The following is a 13,413-nucleotide window of genomic DNA, read 5'->3' on the forward strand; positions in this document are numbered from 1 at the left end:
GGACTTTTTCAACTGACGTAGAAGGCTGCTAGAAAAGTTGTCGTCAGTCGACCCTCCCAATAACAGGTGGCAGAGGGAACAATTCTGGTTCCAGTTCCAATCATGACAATTGTGCCTGGCGAAGTGCAGTGATTGTGAGACTAGAATTGAACACATATGCCAATGCTGGACTTGCTCCCAGATTTCACAATGTCATCTTAAGTGTGTTTTAATACTGTTTCTTTCTTGTGAGTGCTCCTTTCCAAGGTAACTGGAACCACCTTGTCATTTGTCTTCCTAGTTGGTTGAGTTAGAGTTGTGTTCAAAAAATCTAAATGTCAACCATTGGCTTGGCGGCTAAATGTACTTGGTTCGGAGAATTTAATCCAAATTGTCATCTATGCTAAGGCTTGAAACAACTCTGTAGTTGGCTAGAACGAACATGTTTGCCTATCTAACGAACACTTGACTGCATGTAAGAATATTGATATGCGGAACAAATTCGATCACCCCTAGAGATGAAATAGGATAGCCTTTTCGATTCTGATCTGCCCTTACTTGAGAGTGTAGGAGTAGGAGGAGGTGATGGTTAAGGCATGGAAAAGGAAAGGCCATCTCTAATTGATGCCTTACTTGCGTAACCATGCCAACTCAACCCACGAAAAGAAACGGTGTGGTTTCATTTTTTGTGCTTGTGATGGGAAGTGATCCCCAGCCATCTCAGTGCAGAGCATCTGTTAGATCACGTCAAGACCAACAACCTTGAGGCCTTAAAAATATCCAGTCCCCCCGTCATGTTCATATGTGAGGGGGTGTTTGTTCCGGGAGATAATCAAACCAAATTTCCTGGGCACTTGTATGCATCCGTTTCATTTTGCCATTTGTTCCGGATGACAAGCCCAAACTTACTATACGTAGAGGCTCTTTTGATAATGATTGGAAATATACGTAAAAAATAAAAAATCAGTGGAGAACACCTTCGGCAAATCCAATTATTTCGGTCCATTAGCCTCACGTGATCCCAAACAAACAATGAAATACGTGACAACTTTGAACAAGCGCAGAATGACGGAACAAAGGCCTACTTCGAAATGGTCAAGATTGCTCAAATGTCAAGAAACTGGAACGGAGGGAGGGATCCTGGTATTCATGTTCTGGCTACTAGATCCTCCTTTTGCTGAAGTATTTTTAAAACACATTACTGTATATCAACGTGTCGCAGATCGAGGAAAAACCTCTTGCATATGGAGTTTTTCTGGAATCGATTAGAGAGAACGAATGAAGCAAGATTGGATCAAATAGTAAAGCCCTTAACACATTGTCAAGGAATGGTGAAAATGTCATCGTGGACAGAAAAGAATGAGACTAATGATTAACATTAATAGTTGTAAAACGTGGTTCTTTGGCCCAAAGGTACAGCAGGTTTTCTCAATTACAGCTTTCCCATTCTAAATGGTCGTGAGAGCACCAAAAAAGATTGATTTTTAGTCACCCAAAAACTCATCTTCGTCCAGAGCAAGCACCTTGTCAAAGCTTGAGAACGACGCTTTTGTACCCGTGATTTTTATGCTCTTTTCAAGCCCTACAGTACACTTAATTGTTTGTTTTGTGAAGCAATCTGTCGGTGTTTGGAGCCAAAGAAATCAAATCTCTGGGTTTCCCATGGGAGCCGTGCCCTAGACACGCGTATAAAAATATCCATCACGCAAACTAAAAGACTGGTTTGAGCTTGACTGATTAGTTAGTCCATTAGAATATCGATAGAAAAACTAACAAGAAGATCCATATTGTGTGTTGTTAGAACTAAAGTTAAACCGAGATAGCGTTGTTCTTCTATTGCTATTTTGTTTTTAGCTCAAGGCCGATTTTGAAAGCCTCTAAAGCACCCTCAGTTAGTATCGACTTATGAGTTCATGTGGGCTTGCAGCGTGTGCAAGACAAAGGCTTCATCATTTTCTATTTTCTTATCATCACTCCTACGCAATGAATGCCATGCTAGATTAGTTATTTGCGATTCACTCATGCCAAGACGACGCCATGATACATCATTTCTCTCCATTAATGCTCATTATGCTATCGCTTAGATTGTTAATGTCCATTCTCGACCTCACGAAACGAACATCATGTTCGGTTGAAGTACAAACGGAGACATCGCTTCTCAACAACTGATAGTCAATCAAGCAATAAATGAGATGGTAGTAGTAATAGCGAGACGGAAAAAGTAATTTATGGAACAACGTTATGGGACCCTAGTGGCATGGGAATATGGAAAACGGTCTTTTTAATGCCCATGGTTCAAATTCTGACAAATGAGACGAGCCCCAAGAGTCCATATGATCATATGAAAATATGCGTCTTTTGGGAATTAGGAGAGAGCACTTTGAAACGCTCGAAGTGAAATTCTGCAAATCCATTTGTTTACGAGTCATTGTAAAATGGAACGTCGTTGTTTAAGACAATAGAAATTGATGTAATAGTGATATACCTTTTCTAGACTTTGCAGAGGGACATTAATAACAATAATGATATACTTTTTCCAAACTTTGGAGAGAGTGTCAGGTCTGATCGTGCCTTGTTAACAACCAGGCCTACTACTATTTTAGGGGCTCGTTTTCGACGGCTGTTTTGAAAGTGAAGCCTATAAATTGTCAACGACAGATGTTGTGGTCCCAAAATGCAAAAATTGTCATATGTTGGCACGCTTGAGGTAATTGGAAATCGAAATCGATGTCGCAAAGTAGCATCAAGGATGAGACAAAGCGCTGGATTATAATGAAGCAACATTATCATTATCTTTTTTTGGTTTGGTTTGGTTTTTCATGGCCTTATCTAACCGCTACATGGAATGTAAACTCCAGTACCATTAAAATGAAAGGGCATAATTTGTCTATTTATTACCTTTCAGTCTTCATATGATATTTGGTCTACCAACGAATTTGAGTTGGCAGACCGAGCTAGTCCTTAAATATTGGGTTGATCTGGAATGCTAACTAAAAATTTAAAAATTTGTTCAAGTCGGACTTGAAAGGTGCAACCGGATCAACAAGGCCTAGGTATTCCCTAACAATATTAGAGGGAAGCAAATTAAACAATGAAGGAGTCCGAGAAAGAAGAGATGATATTATTCTTGCCATTTCATATTTTTTAAGCCAGGGATGCCAATTGATCCTCTATTTTGGGCCGATGATCCAAAACGTTATGTAATAGCCAGAGCCTTCATATTTAATGCTTCCACCAAGATCTTGCACTTTTTGCCCCTAGTTTTCGGGGAAATATTCTGACGGGAGCTTTACGCTAATTCCTGAAACATCTGGCCCTTAGCAGTATGATACACACGTTACACACTCGACTATGAATTGTTTTGTATTTTTTCACAAGGCACTTGGAGACACTGAGAGTGGCTCTTTCGTTTTGGGTCCACACCTAAATTGGTCAGTTCAAAAACAGGTGGCGATGGTGTCAAATGGCTCCCTTTTGTGATGCGCCAGTTTTGGACGAGTTACAAGTAGTGATGGGATAAAAAAAAATTCAAAATCATGATTACCAGAAAGCTAGGAAAGTCAAAGCACCACCCTGTCCATCGTAAGGTAAAAGGTTAGCTTTGACCAAAAGAGCAACCCTGGTTTGAGCGTAGAAAAATCAGGGTTACTTTTTGTGACTAACTAACGGGTTGCCGAGATTCCGCTAGTGGCGCCATATGCCACTGCAAATGTAAATTGGTAGCCCTAGTGACAACCTCTCGTGATTATTTATTTGATCCCATGAGTAGTTAGTTACTAGTGGGAATTACTGACGGGTCGATTCAACCTATACAAGATTAGTGTGAGCATATTCCAACAAAGGATGACCATTGTTGGCCAAGCGCATCCAGATTTCCAAATTTCCTCTTCCAACGACTTTTCAATGTCAACACACACTTTTTCAAATCCAATAAATTGAACAAGTAGCCTCAAGTAGGGGACCGAAATGCAGCATTGGCAATGATTGCTTTGCAAATCTCGTAACACTTATTTTCCACGATTGCTTGCATCCTTTTTTCAAGTATTTTCCATTACAGGCATTGTAATGAAATGTTGAGAGTCTTCTTGGAAATGCAATTCTCAATTACTCCTTCTGATACTCTGTGCAACATCTAACATCCACAATTAGCAATGGCTTTCAAGATCTTAGTCTAGAATGAAATTAGCAAATAATTGCTTCATTGTTTACAGAACGAGTTTCTAACAAGGGAAGGTCTTGTTGGGTATTTTGAAATTGGACTTAGTTTTGCCTCGGGAATCAATTGCGTATGCCCTTCAAATTCCACAAGTGAAAAGGAGATGGTCGATCTAACACAAGTGTTCTTCAGAGTCACAGAGAGTCTGATCAGACTCGTGTGTTGCTTTGGTTCGGTTCAGGTGGAAAATAACGAGTCGTGCTGTCATAAAAAACCATAAATAAATGAAAATTGATAGATTAAAAAAATGGATACGTACAAGCTCATCATTTGCGACTATTATGTGACAATTGATACGTATAAAAATTACATACACCAAAAGGGGTGTAGATGTGAAATAGTCTTTCCTACTCTCAAGCAGGGTCTTTTTTTTAATCTCAAAGTCTTTTGAAGCACTTGTTCCAGCAGGATACATGGTGTTTGTTAGTATTCAAATATGTCCATAAGGGGATGGTTCTTTCCACCGCAGATTGAGCAATGTTCAATTTTCGGTTCGGTTTAGTAGAGAACCTTCTCTGAATATTCAAATCTTTCAATGGTCCATGGCAATGAAGGCTTTTGAAAATCCACTTGGTAAGTGCAAGGTCACCTAGAGAGCCCTGTCGAGACAAGTGGTATTCCTTTTTATAAAATACACTTGTTGGGGAGGGTAATCTTCAGCTTTCTTGAAGAAACAGCTAAGTACATCTGAAAGAGGATCAGATTTTTAAGAAATGCCCAAGGCAACATTTTAGTTCTTTTTTTACATTTAACGATTAAAAAGACGTTTTCAAGTAGATTGCATCAATTTCAGACGCTACCGCCATCTACAATTCAAAAGGCTGCTGTCTTGAAAACAGGCTTGTTTGAAAAGCCAAATGTGCTCCTATTTTGGGCGAAAACTATTTTCATTTAATGAGATCATGGAAGCTAGCAAATGTTTCCGTTTGCTTCAACATTTGACCTGTAATTTTGCTCGCTTTTAAAAAACTAAGGAAGTTTATCTTAGATGTATGTACTGAATTAGATGTTGGAGTCCACAAGAGAAATTAACCGAGAGATAAATGAGACACCAGAAATGCTGCAGTTTTTTAGCTGAAACGTTTAATTGCCCTCAGTTTGACTGTAACATAGAAGGGCAATGTGACCAACGTAAAACTAAAACATCTACTTTGTCGTGATTTCGGCTGACCTTAAACACGTACATTGGGTAAGTGAAAGAAACCCGTTCAAAACTCCCGCCAAAATGTGACAAATAGGGGAAGGGTAGACAAGACTCAAGGTAAGGCCAGAACATAAAGTTTACAATCATCATATTGTCTTGTCAAAATAAATGTAATCTTATTTTGAGCCAGTACAGTATTGAGGTGTCAAAACTCGAAATCTTTTTATCCAATTTGTTATCACAACAAATCTGACCCCAGAAAATACTGTATAAGTTCAGAAGAGGGTTGTTCAAAATGAAGGCGGGGTTGTTTGGTTCGTCCCTTGACTTTTCTATTGTCACTTCCCTAAAGACGATTAACGCTCATTCTTTTTAGTACGGCTTTATGGGGTGCATTGATTGAAACTAATCACGATAATGTTGTGAAAACCTCAGCCTTTATTAACCAATAAGTCCTACGTCCAAGCCATCTTACAACTCTCACCATAAATGGACCTTTTGTCGCTTTTCCATTGAGAAAATGAACTCACTTTCTCATCATAATAGCACAAGTTTTCATACAAGTATTGACATAGTTATTCAACACAGAGGGTGAACTATTCTATGAGCTCAAATTGTCAATGATGACGTTCAAATTCGGCACAAATTTGGCTGTTCTCGGTTAAAATTTTACTCCTTGAGAGCAGAATCATGAGAGTTTGACATTGGCGGAGAGAAGAGAGGAATCAAATAACTCTTCAAGTTATTCCCTTCAGGGAAGTAATCCACTAGAGGAGCCCTGAGCCGAAAATAATCATTTGATACGTGAGAGATTACCTGAAGAATACCAAAAAGCCCTTTCTGTCTTTTCCACCTCGTCTTGTGACGAGGATTTCATCCTCATGTATGCAAACTTGCCATTCATATGAGCAACGTGAAATAATGGCCACTCTGTGATGCATGCATAGTCAAACCTATCAAACTGGATCTGCTTAGTATTCATAAGCTTCTGATGCATCTTGTTTTATAAGCAAAGGCCGCTTGGGAAAATGGCCTCTGAGTGCCACTCAAAATGAGTGATGTGCAGCTTATGATCCCTTTTTAGCTTTCGTTTTCAAGTGATCTCCTTTTCTTGCCCTTAGAACCATGACCGATCCATTCAAGAGTCCGATCAACTGCAAATCCGTCTGTCCCAGGCTCATTGATTACTTGTGCATCGTGGGCTCCAGGAACTACGTTGGGATCAATTCGAGTCACGCGGCCTCGGTGCAAACCCCGGAACTTTTGAGGCGTTATCCACCTTCCGATCACAAGGTGAGACGCAAATAAAAGCAGTTTGGGTTGGCAACACAAACATTAGCTACAGAGGGCCCCATCGATTTTATGTCCTTCGTTCTGCTGATGGCACAATGGCTCTTGGGAGAGTTTTCTTCTGTTTGATCAGATGCTGCTATTGAGGGGAGAAAACTACATCGAGCTCAAGGATGCAACGTAATCTGACATCCTTGCTGTCTTTGATGTCGTATTGATGTCTTTTTGGGGGGCAATAAAAGTGACTTTAATCTGTCTTTTTCTGCTTGTGCATGTGTGTTCTAGGATTTCCCGTTGCCTCTTAACATGGTGAGCTTCTGTCAACCCGAAGGTTGCGTGTCAGTGGGTCCAAAGAAAAGTGGCATCCGCGACACAACCTCGTTTCTGTTCATCCTGACGGACAAGGATTCGGGTAAGGACATCACGATGGCCTTTGTTTGATTTCCCAGAGCATTTTGGTACAAAGTGTTCTTCGAATTGCCTCTGGCTGATTTTAGACCTTTTTCCCCCTCTTTGATTGAAAAGAGGCTCTTGTTCGAATTCTAACTTCAACTAGGACCCTGTATTTAGAAAATAGGGCACTAACTTCAAGAGTGACGGTCGAGGTTCCATGTTTTTTCGTGGAAAAAAAAACTGGCTTTTAAGCATTTGTCGGCAAGTTTTGATTCTTGTGTGTTGACCTATATTTATGGTGAAAATGTGCAAATCTTGATTAAAAGAATGAAACCTGTCGAAATTGTTCATATTTTTTTCGCTATTGAAGCATTCAGTTTATCACATCATCAAATTCTTTTTGAACCCGAACAATTTCATTCCGATGGTCTTGAGATTGGGGAAATAGTTAGTTTTCGGAGCAAGGTCACTTGCACTATTTGTGAGCGCTGTAATTTTGGCCTTAAAATGCACCCGCATTTATAAAAATCGCCCAAAATGTTGGTTACTGGGAAATGATTTATTTACACGATCATTTTTTTGCTCAATCACTTTTTCAACGGATAGGATATTGCCTCCCTCATATCCATTCCTCTAGTCATCATGTCTTTGCTTTTTTCATGGATGAGATCTCAAAGCCCATTGGTGAGACCACATGGCCTTCTTGTCATTCAAATGTTTTTCAAGGTCATCGCCAATTTCAACTGAATGGCGTTTGGTTACAAGAGCCTGCCTTTGATTGCATTTCTTATTCAGTTCGAAATTAAAAGCCATCACTAACACACGTTCTCATTCAAGGTATGACTCGTTATGGTACGTGTTTGAACTTCTATCGTCCAGTGGAATTGGACCAAAGCTCTTCGGATGAGAGGGAATTATCCTACACTGATCCCACGCCTCATGGACAGCTGAAAGGAGACAAAAGTTCAGACTCAGCGTTCTCAAGGTAAGACATACTCACCCCGAAACGGATGCTTTGGCTAATGGTGCGTGTTCCATCTTTTGGAGGGAAGGAAGGTGATCCGAAAATTGAGGCAAAACTTGATATCGGGAATCTCTCAGTGAAGTTCCAAGATAGCGGTCCCCTTTTCTCTTTGGATCGGCCTTTAAACGGGAACAACGGATGCTTTTTCCTATATCGGAAAGTTAAGGTTACACGATGGTCAATGCATCTTGAACAATAATTCTCTGAAAACTTCTATTTTTTGTACCCCCGTCGATTTGTGTGTGTTTGGTTTGTTTCTCAAAATAACCATGAACATTCCTCAATTTGTGTTTTAAACAATACTTTTTGGTAAAAATTGTCGATGCACTCTTTTTAACGTAGGTTCGATACCTACCGTTGTTGGTTGGAAGTATCTCAATTAACTCGCATCATTTTAAGCACATTCAACAATCATTATATCATCAAGCTTGTGACCTTCTCTTTTAAGTGTGTTTGGTACGCTTTTTGCCCGATATTTTAGAGGTAATTCCCAACAAGCTGCTTGCAATTTAATATTTTTTATCGAGTATTGAAATAAGATGCAATATATTACTGTTCAATAAAAAAAATATTTGATTATGCGCACCCTTTTCCACCGAATGAATGACGTGATTGAGATAGTCAAACGTTTGAAGTGGTTCTCGCAAATGATCGAGTTTCTTCCAAACCGGGGGTTCAAATCCCCTTGTCGGAAATATTTCCAAAACTGCCTTTGTTGCCAAAATGGTTGTCAATCCAAAATGAATTTAGTTCTTCCAAGGCTCTCTTGAGTTTTATTCTCGGTCCAAAAGCCTCGAATGCCTTTTCAACTTAGTTCTGCTCCTACTCCAGGCCCCCAATTGTACAACATTCGTGTTTCTTGTTTGAATTCCGCTCACTTGTTGCATTGTTTGTTGGGCATTTCTCATTTGATTCCCAACTTGTGCTGTCAAAAACTTTTTGGAAACAGTTAGGTCGTGACCTCAGCTTTGGAGGTACGACGCGTTCTTTTTTTTTTCACCCGTAATTCATCTGAGGTACATGAAGGAATAGGTTATAACTCATTGTTCATTATTTCACAGTCCAAAAGGCTTCTCCATTCATATCGCGTTGCCCAGGCCAAACTTGGAGCACTCCAGAAGCTTCTCTTCCTTCAAGCTACCATTTGGTTTCCATACGGCAAATGCCACTTCTGTGGAACAGGATCCCGTCGAGCCTTGGAAGTTTTTTTTTTCTTCTTCTTCATCCATAGCTGGCATTAAACCCAGGCGGGATATGTTGGAAGATAATGTAATTGTTTCCAGCCAACTTTTTTAGAACATCAGCACAGAAACAAATGTTAGCAACATGGTCATAAAAGACAAGAGCAACCAAGGTACATATCTCGATTTCCGGGATCGCCCCTCTTCTGGTCGGAGGTCTAACCACCAGGACCAATTGAATCATTCTCCTCTATTTTTGTGGAACAAATGACGACCCCTAAAATAAATTGCTTGTGGGACTGATCAAGGGCTCCGTGAAAGGATTCATGTTCATGATAGCAATAGACCATCTCTAAGTTGTACGTTGTGAGCAGTACATACTGTGGATAAAACCACCTGGCCAAGTCTCACTTTTGTTCCATGGGATAATTTGAAAAAAAACGGGAATGAGAGAATGATCGCAGATCGGTCCCCACCACTAATGGGTGTGTCGTCCCTAACGGCTCCAAATGAATGATAATAATTCTTAGTTAACTTTATATTCATATATCATCATTTGAATATAATGTTCAAAGAATTAGCTTGGTCAAAAAATTGTTCAAGTTTGTCTTAAAGGATCAACACTTGTATATTACCTGCGAATACTTGAGGCGAGCAAATTGAACAACGAAGGAGCCCGAGAAAGAAAAGAGTTGGACTTGATTGTTCTTACTAGCCTGAGGCCTGTTTTTAAAAGCTCTTACCTCGGAATAATGAGCTTGGATGTTAACCGATATGAAAATATATTGTCAAAAATCTTGAGGGTTGCTCATTCTGGGTAACTTCCAAGCCTTGACTCAGACGTACAAGCGTTTGAAAAAACTCGCCTCTGGATTCTCGAGGGCTTGAAGGTGCTCTCAAAACGCACGTTAAGCCTCTGCGGTCACTGCAATTGACACTAAAGCCCGGGCTGTGACAAAGCCCATGGATGCTCTTGAAAACGTACATTATCAGAAACTTTAATGATTCCAGAAAATTAACCAGTATTAGAAACATGCCAATATTTCGGGGAATGAGTTATATCAAACTTTTACTGAGTGATTATAGGGGAAGAGTTTTCAATGTCATTCAAATTGGAAAATGTAAATTCGACGAATTCATGGAATAAATTTCAAATCCATCCAATGAACCCTTCAATCCAAATCAATCATTCGAGTTGTTATTTGTTTTGCCGTTGTCAAAATTTGATGTGGTGTTCAAAGCTTGCCATTGATAATTCTGACATTGCGACAACAGAATGTTAACAATATTTGATGGGAATATCCTGCTATTCAACTCGATTCAGATGCAGTGAAAAATCAGGATGATCCCAAAATGTGAAGCTCCCATTCAATGCTTGTTCCAAGACTACCATCCAGAACACGTTAGGTTAGATTAGTATCAGGCAGATTGGTGAGACAAATCATTATTCTTACTTCTCTCCGTTCATTGGTGAGCGAGGTACAAGAGACCTTGAGTCGGTCGTCACAAGATTAATTAAACTCGGGGAGATGTTACTGGCATGTCTTGGAAGATCAGATCCAATTCTGTCTATTTTGAGTTCATTGGAACCGCTGCGAGTTATTATGTGATGACCTTTTCTGTTTTACATTTCTAGTGATTATCGGAGTAGTGTCAGTCAAGTGCCACACAGTGACTCGGATCGGGACACGCCTCCATCCTCGCTGATGGGAACGGTGAGCTGTCCCGCTACTAATGGGTTTGCCACCAAAGGCGGTCCATCCAAGAGGCGTCAACGTCAGAGGGAACGCAAAGTGGACCCACTTTCAGAAGAGGAGGACGATTTTGCCACCGGATCTTCGCATAACAACGGCAAAATTGGCCGACGGAGAAAAGAGGTGATTTTTTGAGCACTCCTAAGAATAGGACGGCTTCGTTCTTATGTACAGCTACAGTCCAATTGTATCGACCCTTCTTTTTCAAATAGAGCTTCTTTCAAAAACTTCATTCTTTTTTATTATAAGGTGAAGTTTTGTTGACATTCTTATCCCATTTGTGCGAAATAGAATCAGATTGATAAATCAAAGCTAGTATAAACTTGTGAAATCTCTGTGCATAAAAGGATGACTATACAGGGTGTTCAAAAATGATGACTATTTTCTAATCAACATTGAAACCTAATCGGTCATTAATCTAAAAAAATATTCGGACCTTGCCCATCTGTCAAGGTTCTCTACCTACAGATTATACTAATTTTCCCTCATCAAAAAGACAGGAATGAATTTCATGAGACTTCCATAGGTCGCTTAAGGCCGGGCAACGTACAATCTCCTTGTGAAGTGAATTGGACAGCAAAAAACAACTGGCCTGAGTTAATGGAGCAAAAGTGGAGACAAGCTGCACCATGCATTGATTGAACTTTAAACTATTCCCGCCCTCCCCCTCTTTTGAACAAACGGTATTCTGAAACTGGTCCAAAAATGTAGTGCAGTGTCATAACTACATAAAAAAGCCATTTTGTCATGAAAAAATGTAAAACCACTTATCTGGTTATATATCTTTTTATTTAGACCACTGTGTGAGTTCACTTAAATGTTTGAGTATAATGTAGCCTGTTGTGACTGTGAGGAATAATGTCATAATTTGGAGTCTGTGATGGCAAAATGAGGCCATAGCGAGTATTATTCGTAGCTTCTTCCCTCTTGATTGATAAATATCTTTTAAGTTTGAAATTGCTCTCGCTGTCAATGGTTGATCTTAAATTCCAAATTGATTTACTGACGTTATTTCTGTTTGATTCTTAATTTATTAAAGAAGTCCGTCAGTTGTGAAAAAGTTTCAAAATGAGCAGGTTGGCAGAAAAGCTTGCCTACGCTCTAATCCACGATAACAGAAGCTGTAAGTAAGGCGTGAATCTTGATTTTTGTCCTCTTGACCAAGGACACAAAAGCAAGGAAACCCCACTTTTTTGTGATCACTAAACCTTTCCCGCCAAATAAGGCCTAAACTTTTGTTGCTTAAATTTTTTAACGTCAGTTATTGGCATAATTATTGACGAAAATATGTGACTAAAATCATTTTCGTAACCATTGATGGTATGTGCTTAAAATAAGGCATATAAATATACTTAAAATGACTTTGAACGTGTCTGAAAGTACAACAACTGAAAAGTGCTAATTAGGTTTTCTTGATAAAGCAAGAACTTGCTCTAAACACAATCAGTCAATACTCTTTTGCTAAAAAAATATTATTTGTAGAAAATTGCTTCAGAAACATCTTGACCAAATTTCAAACAATTTGACTTGTTTGTTATGAAACTATGGTTCTCACTCTGGGAATGGCCCTCATTCCAAAAGTAGACAGACTGTAGCTCTGAGCTACATATTGTTCTTTAAACTCATATGGATGCTTCATAACCATGGAATAATAATTTTAAGAGGTATAGCACCTGTTTAATTTGACTATTTTGGTATTTTGGATATTTTTGCAAGAAAAACAATTTATTGGAGTCCAAAGTTCAATTTGAGATCTAATCTACTGTACTTTGGTATTACTCTGTGCCCCTTAAATAATGCCTGCCTTTTATGCAAACTTCCTAATAAGTAGAAATTTAAACTCTACAAAAAGATAACTCATTCATTTTTCACCAATGCCTGATGTTTTTTGTTAAATGTATGGCTTAAAACAAAAGTATCAATTGTCCATCCCAGATATTCTATTATGTTAACATTTATGTACATGCACTTTTATTGCCCATTCTATACATTTCTTTTATATTTTGTAAGTATAAGTTCTTCATCAATTCATCAAATGATTCTTGTTGATTTTCTATCTATGCGTGTTATTGAGCCCGTTTTGGGCAATATTTCACTGATTTGAAAGACAATTTGATTGTTTTTGATTAATTTGATGTTCATGGGTATTTCATATTTTCTTCCGACTCTCAACATTAATTCAGAAAGATTTAGTATGTGGACGGATTTGTATATCCAGGAGATCATTATTTAATTAAAAACACTTTAATGTACTATGTAGTACGGATAACCTTGTTTTATTGATACTAGAGTTACTGTCTTGATTCAACGCATTGGCCTAAGTTGGCGGTCAGGGGAAAGCCGTGTCGTTTCCTCTCCTTGTCGTAACCTACTCTTCACATGCCAAATAACCGTAAACCAAAGTTGTTTTAAAGCATTTGGCTGCTGATGAT

The 13,413-nt window shown here is 39.0% G+C and overlaps 1 protein-coding gene across 1 annotated transcript in view; it reads left to right on the forward strand.

Moving 5' to 3' along the window:
* The window catches only part of LOC131877754 (MAP kinase-activating death domain protein-like), a 27,560-nt gene continuing 14,147 nt past the window's right edge, over nt 1-13,413 (forward strand). Inside the window, exons 1-5 of the mRNA XM_059223520.1 lie at nt 1-227; nt 6,461-6,632; nt 6,915-7,041; nt 7,860-8,007; nt 10,864-11,104. Coding sequence (XP_059079503.1) covers nt 6,465-6,632; nt 6,915-7,041; nt 7,860-8,007; nt 10,864-11,104 — 684 coding nt within the window. The 5' untranslated portion in view covers nt 1-227; nt 6,461-6,464. The remainder of the gene's footprint in view (nt 228-6,460; nt 6,633-6,914; nt 7,042-7,859; nt 8,008-10,863; nt 11,105-13,413) is intronic.

The sequence above is a fragment of the Tigriopus californicus genome, chromosome 3, assembly GCF_007210705.1.
Source record: "Tigriopus californicus strain San Diego chromosome 3, Tcal_SD_v2.1, whole genome shotgun sequence".
NCBI classification, from domain to species: Eukaryota; Metazoa; Arthropoda; class Copepoda; order Harpacticoida; family Harpacticidae; genus Tigriopus; species Tigriopus californicus.